The sequence below is a fragment of the Sceloporus undulatus genome, chromosome 6 (genome assembly GCF_019175285.1).
Source record: "Sceloporus undulatus isolate JIND9_A2432 ecotype Alabama chromosome 6, SceUnd_v1.1, whole genome shotgun sequence".
In the NCBI taxonomy this organism is placed as follows: Eukaryota; Metazoa; Chordata; class Lepidosauria; order Squamata; family Phrynosomatidae; genus Sceloporus; species Sceloporus undulatus.
Genome location: NC_056527.1, coordinates 157,484,858 through 157,491,909, shown reverse-complemented (window position 1 = coordinate 157,491,909; position 7,052 = coordinate 157,484,858). Strand labels below are relative to the sequence as shown.

General features: G+C 36.7%; 1 protein-coding gene across 2 annotated transcripts in view; it reads right to left on the bottom strand.

Annotated features, from left to right (window-relative positions):
- The window catches only part of MYO5C (myosin VC), a 60,310-nt gene that overhangs the window by 17,075 nt on the left and 36,183 nt on the right, over positions 1-7,052 (bottom strand). For both annotated transcript variants that reach the window (XM_042477426.1, XM_042477427.1), the window contains exons 22-28: positions 6,800-6,964; positions 6,544-6,637; positions 5,886-5,949; positions 2,685-2,865; positions 2,245-2,338; positions 496-559; positions 319-399 (exon numbers count right to left, since the gene is read on the bottom strand). In XM_042477426.1, the coding sequence (XP_042333360.1) occupies positions 319-399; positions 496-559; positions 2,245-2,338; positions 2,685-2,865; positions 5,886-5,949; positions 6,544-6,637; positions 6,800-6,964 (743 nt within the window). The remainder of the gene's footprint in view (positions 1-318; positions 400-495; positions 560-2,244; positions 2,339-2,684; positions 2,866-5,885; positions 5,950-6,543; positions 6,638-6,799; positions 6,965-7,052) is intronic.

Here is a 7,052-nt window from a genome sequence, read left to right as displayed (position 1 = left end):
ATGAGAAACCCAGCTGAATGGATTAGGTAAGTGAGTATGGGAGCAAAAGAACCCTTCCAATACTTGTTCAAGTATTTATTTATACCAAACCAAATATAGCTTCAGAATGGCTGATTATTTGCAAGGCTGGCATATTTCCGTTAAAGCTGATTGATGGAAGGGCAATCTTTTAAGTGGGTAATCTTCCCCACAGTACTGAAAATATTGGTCTCTCTGCTACAGAGCAATGACTGATTATATTTAAGATTCATGATGATGTCTCCATTATTCTATCAATATTCAGACAAGAACTGTATTCAAGTAACAGATAAGACTAACCTTGTAGCTTTTTTCAAACCTTCATATGCAAACCAAAGTTCCCCATCTTCATTTAAATGTTCCAAATCTTCAGTAGACAATCTGTTACAAGACAAAAGGAGAAAAGACTATGAAGGAAGAATCTCAGACAAAAGTGAGATGCTCCCTTTGCTAAAAAGAAAAACAATATCTCTGTACCTGCTTCTTACACCTGCAAAGTCATAGCTCTCGCGAAGTTGCCTTGTAATCTCTGACATTTTATCTGTAAAGAAAAGATGTTACATGAGCACTCCATTTCCACTTTGGCAGCATAGTTTTATAAATGTTGATGGTTTTACTGCAACCACTCATTTTGTCTCACAGAATAATCTCTGTTAGCAGTAAGCAATGAAGAACCAAACTAAATGGCCCCTTCCCTGGCAACCACTCACCTTAGCTTTATTACAAGAAGTGACCTGATGGTGACCACAAAAGGCACCTTGAAATGACTCAGCTCCTTTCTCACTCTGAACAAATTGCAGAGAACTTGCTTCAGAATAATCCATTCTTACCAAGAAAAATAAAGAAATTAAAGTGTGCAAGGGGCTTTTCCGGTGCAACTTTCAGTGTATGCTGAAAGCTGGGTATGCTGCGCCCGCATAATACGTGGGTGCACTCTATTATACTTGCATTATTTCATTTTATTTTTGGTGAGTAGCTAATTTCCCCAGCACAAGTAGTTTAAACAAAAAGAAATAAAGAAATAAAGATGTAAACAAATATTTATATGACTAACCCTTTTCTATTTAAGTTCAATCTGGCATCTATTTTAGGACCCGAAAAAGAATTTGTATGTATTGTGTTACTCTTTCTTTCTTTCTTTCTTTCTTTCTTTCTTTCTTTCTTTCTTTCCTTGTGTTCATTCAAGTCATTTTTACCTTATGTTGACTCTTAGATGAACTTATCATGGGTTTTCTTAGCAAGATTTGTTCAGGAGGGTTTTTGCCAATGCCCTCCTCTGAGACTGAATAATAATAATAATAATAATAATAATAATTATTATTATTATTATTATTATTATTATTATTATTATTATTCCTTGGCTAAGAAAATCCTATGAAATTCATGGGGTTGCCATAAGTTGATTTTAAGGGCAAACTGATGGAAATGCAATTACTGTAAGGAAATTGTTATTGCCCAACTAGTACTGTAGAACAAAGCAACAGAAGCTGGCTTAGACCAAAATACCAAAGTCATTCAGCTGGGAAGTAAATTATGAAAGAAGACAGTGGGGCAGTATGGCAAATGAGGGAAAACAAAATTGGTTTGAGTTTGCAAGCAATGAATAATGAACCTGCTACAAATTTTAAAATTATCTGTAGTTTAAGTGGTGATTGCTCATGCATGCTTTTTACTTCTGAATATCTCTAGTGTAGAATTACAGTTACTGAATAAATGTTCACTGAGTTTTAACTACTAAAACCTGAATGTCTAGACCTGGTTAATTGTTGGACATGACACGTGCACACATACATGCAAAGTTATTTTTCCCACTTGGGATAAAGTACAGTACTTGACAATATCCACTGAATGCACACCATATCAATGTTTGTGACTTTCTGGGGTTAGTACACATGTACACATAATCAACGAATTTAGAAATTCAGCAATATTTCAACATGTTGAGGAACAGATCAAAAAGATAATATCAACATACAGTGGACCCTTGCCTTAAGCAGCGGATCCGTTCCAGACCCCCCACGTAAGGCGAATTCTGCCTATACTGGAGCCCCATTCACTTGAGTGGAGCTCGTATGCATGGTGGCATGGTGGCGTGCACGCGCCATGGGCACACACCCCATTCATCTGAATGAGATGTGCCACCCCTTGCACCCCCGCGGCTTGAGCGCGTATAACGCAGGCGCACTGTATTTTAATCATATGTAATGAGAAAGATATTAAATTTACCTCTCATTTCACGTTTCTGGTGCTGCAGTTGCTTCTCCACGTCCATTTTTTGCATTTGAATTAGTTCAATTTCTTTTTGCAGTTCAGGAATTGTCTACATTCATTAAACATTTATAAAACGAGACAGAGAACAATGAGATGGAGTAAATCGCAGTAACAGTAACAACAAGAATTTATGACTGGATAAAAAGCATCTTTTTTTTTTAGAAAAATGTTATTTACTTGCCCTAAATATATATATGGAGACAAAATAAAAGACAATACTATTAAGACAATTTACAGATGAGGATACTTTTAGATTAAAGATGCTTGAGGTGTCAAGCATACTAATTAGAGCATTTCACAGAGTCATACAGCCCTTCCATTAAATCCTGAACATTTATGCATCTTATGTTAATTAATTCTAGTCACAGGATGTATCTGTTTAAATTGTATCTTACCTTGGCTTGGTTTGCAAGTTCCTCTGCTTCCATTTTTAAGCCGCCTTGAATTTGTTGTTCTTCCCGGATTTGATTTTGAAGCTGGTCATTTTCATTTTTGAGAGATTTTATTTCTGCCATGAGCAACTCAATCTTTTTCTCGTACTCTTGTTTCTGGTTATGGAAGTTCTTCTCAAGCAGTCTACAAAAATTTAGGAAGAAGTTGCAAACTCATTTTTTCTATATATATCTGTAACTACAAAAATGACATAAAATCTAAAAACAGTAATAAACAAATTGTTTTGTTGCAATTCATTGTCTCTCTCTCTCTCTAGATGTATCTCAGAACTTCATTCTAACATCGCACTGGAGCCTAACTACCACAAATAGATGGAAGGTATTGCAAGAGTTATATCTATGAGTTATTGGATTTTACCCAGTGGGTAGCAAAACCCAAATGAAAGGGCCATACTTGCTGGCTTTGTTCAGAAAGAAAGGGAGAGCTGGAGTGGTCCTACATTTGCCAGGGCTAAGGAGTAGTCCCTTTTCTCCTTGAATTCTCAAGTAGTATTTTCAGCAGTAGTACAGTAGTATTTTCAGTTGTGTAGTTCAGCCTAAATATCTTAAAGGCACCAGATCCCATCTGATCTTGAAGCAAAGCAAGTTCAGCCCAGTTTAGTATTTGGGATGGGAGACTGCTAATGAACCTCAAGTGTTGTAGGCTGTATTTCAGAGGAAGGAACTGGCAAAACAACCTTTGAGTATTGCTTGCCTAAGAAAAAGCTATGAAAAATTTTTGGGGTCACTGTAAGTTGACAGATGACTTGAAGGCCCACACAACCAAAAGTAGGTAGGCATAAAAGGATAAATTCCTTATACAGGCAGCCCTTCTCTTACGCTGGGGATTCGTTACAGATTTCCCCGCATAAAAGAAAAAATGTGTAAGCTTGAGCCCCACTGAAAGTAATAGGGCTCGCGCCTGCTGCGTGGCACCAAACATGGCACAGGTGCATGCCCCATTACTCCTTCCAGAGTGCACAAGGCTTTTTCCGGCGTATGCTGGAAGCTGCATATGATGTGCCTGTGTATGACTCGGGCACACTGTAGTAAAATGTCTGTTATGCAATGCATCTTTTGGTTTTTTGTGGGTTTTTCGGGCTATGTGGCCATGTTCTAGAAGAGTTTCTTCCTGACGTTTCATCAGCATCTTGAAGATGCCAGCCACAGATGCTGGCGAAACGTCAGAAAGAAACTCTGCTAGAACATGGCCACATAGCCCAAAAAACCCACAAAAAACTATGGATGCCGGCCATGAAAGCCTTCGACAATGCATCTTTTGTTTAGGGATTTAAAATTTGCATCCAAAGGTTGCATTACAACTTGTTGGAAGATTTTGGCATTCTCTTTCCCCCTCCTTAGATAGATAAGGACTTCCTGCATGCTAACTCTCTCTCTCTCGTTCAAACTAACCATGTGATTTAAGTCACTCCCTCTTTGGGACATTTTCATTCTCTCAAAGATTTTCAACTGCACTGCATATTTTCCATCTTCTTCCTCTTTCAACTTTCTTTGGAAAAATGGTGAGATAAATATTTCTTTTTACCTGAACTACTCACTAGCTAGATTAGGATATAGCCTTAAATTACTCTACAAAACTGAACAGCATAGACAGAAGTGTCCAGTCCTGTAATCAGGTCCCCGGCTGGCATCTCATTGGATGCTTTGAACTTTGGGGACAGTGCACAGGGGTCAAATTTAATATATAATTTCTTGTACTGTTGTTAAAAATACGTATTGGGACTTACATTGCAATTGTGTTTACAGTATTCCATTATGCTTGGCTCAATAGAACCCAGGAATGGATACAAAGGAATACCCTTACATCTCCTCTTCCTCTCCAAAACAGTATGGGGGCTCAATAGAACAGCTTGGAGTGCACTGCAGAGGGATCCAGTAAGTGTACTCACTAAGAACTAGACAGAGGAGCCTTCCATGACTGGAGCTCATACACGGTGTCGCCACCCAATTTTCAGCTATTCCACTGTCTTTCAACCCCATTCCAATAGAAGTATTCTGATCAAAATCATGTCTCCATTGTCTAAGAATTATCTAAATATCACCAATACCTTGTTATCCCAGCAATATGAGGATATCTCCTAAAACAGGCGTGAGAACTGTGTGGTGCCCTATATGTTGTTGAACAACAGTTCCCATAATTGCCCACCCTTGACTAGGCTGGTTAAAATTAACAAGACCTGCAGTGCAACATCTGGAGTGCTATACTCCTCAACCTTCCTGTGGTAAAATAATGCAAGGGACATGACTCAGAAACATAATAATTCAGCTGATCTGCTGTCTCATAACGCCATAAATCTGCTGACTCAATCTTCAGTCACAAAAGGAGTGCAGACACAGCTCCTCCTAGAGTATCTGAAATATAATGGCATGCCTTAAATCATTTTTATTTAATACTAATTTCATAAATGCCTACTGATTGGCACTCTCAGACGAATTGTCCATATGTATATTCACACTCTCCTCTATGAATTTTTAATTTGCATTAAGGGTGTAAAGAAGACTCATAATTTTTTTTGTGGAAAAGGATGGGGCATGAAATTTCAAAACTTCCTTCCAAGAAAATGGGGAATAGCTATAAGATTCTTCACACTTCAGGACCTTTTCTGGAAAATTCATATATATAGCTTTTTTGTGTGCAGAAAAGATGCCTTCTTTGCAAAAAGCAACATTTTTGGGATGAGGGAGAGAAAGATTCCAATACTAACCAATTTTCTGGAAAAAAATTCTAAGGCACAAAATAAGTTTTCCAATAAGTGTCTTAAGTGCAAATAATAACCAAATACTATTCTGATGCAACAAGAAGAAAACTGTTCAAAGTTTTCATTCTTGCATACAAGAACAAAAGAAGTGAGGATTTAAATTCATTAGCTAGAAGTTCTTGAATCCTATACATAGTCCAAAGGATTGTAAATATATAGATTTCCAAATTGGTTATGCTGATGTCAGTGATATATTGGAGCAACTCTTTCATTAAAAGGTTAGCAAGGTAAACTACCCAGTTATTTATACTACCGGTATTTAAATTTACTACCTTCTGTTAGTATCATTTTTACTTCCATTGCACATGCCTAGTTCTTTGGAGAATGGGAATATCAATAAATATAATAAAACTGTAAAAGGCAAATTAAAATCACAATTCCATACATTCGTTGTTTTTCTTCTTTCTGGACATCAGCGAAGAGCTGTTTTGTTAGGTGATCCATTTTCTCTGTGGAAAGATAATGCTATATTTGAAACAAAATCTTAACAGAAAAACATACTTTAAAACCAAGAGTACATGTAAGCTGTAGTATAAAAGTAAATGTTAATGTGTCTAAATTTAAATGGACAATTTTATACAGCTAGGACTCATGTCACACAGGTTTTGAAAAGACACAATGGTACTTTAAAATTAATTTTCAGATTAGGGATCACATATAACCACTGCTTATGAAAAGTACAGCATGCAGATCCCAGAGAACTGCTTGCATCTTTGGCAATAAACTATAAAACAGGGTTTAGTATATCAGGAAATTACCGTGTGCAGCACACATTAATTTACATAAGCTTGCTTAAGAAAACTTCCTGCTATGCTTTACCTCAGTCCATAAAAGTCAGCTTCTGCTACAATAAAAGCATATCATCCTCATTGTTTATTTGTGGATGTAGAACAAATCGAGTTCTCTATTCTGCTGCCTTTTTGTCACATCTTATCATTTCGGCCTCATGTGCAATATTTTAATTTTCAGCTTGCTCCAAAAGCAACCCAACAATACCATCCTGATTCTAAAGTTCTCCAGGTGATTGATCTGAATTATTGTACCTTTCATTTCCTCCGTTTTCTCTTGAAGCTCCTTTTCTAGTTTTTTCTTCTGTTCCTGTAACTCTAAATTGTGATTTTCAAGTTTTGAGACTCTCTATACGGAAAAAGCAAAGGCAGGGCAAAATGTGTTAAATACATACCGTATCTTTAAGACCACTTACTTACTTCAATTAATTTAAAATTGTTCAGAATTATATTACTCCCAACCTAATCCCACTTGTCTCTTTAGTTTGTTGGACGCACTATTAAGATTAACCTGTTCATATTCATCCTTGTGCTTCTTCCCTTTTTCTTCAGACATTTTCTTTTGTGTGGCTAATTTTTCAAGATCCAGTTGAAGCTTCTGAATAGTTTCTACATCACTGGAGTGATTTGAGGCAAGAGTAGTCAACCTTTCCAACAGGACATTATTCTCTTTATTCTAAAATCAATATAAAATTAGTACTGTATTAGGACTGAGAAAAAATAGTTCTATTAATTTGTTTAGCATTATGACTAGGGAATGCAAT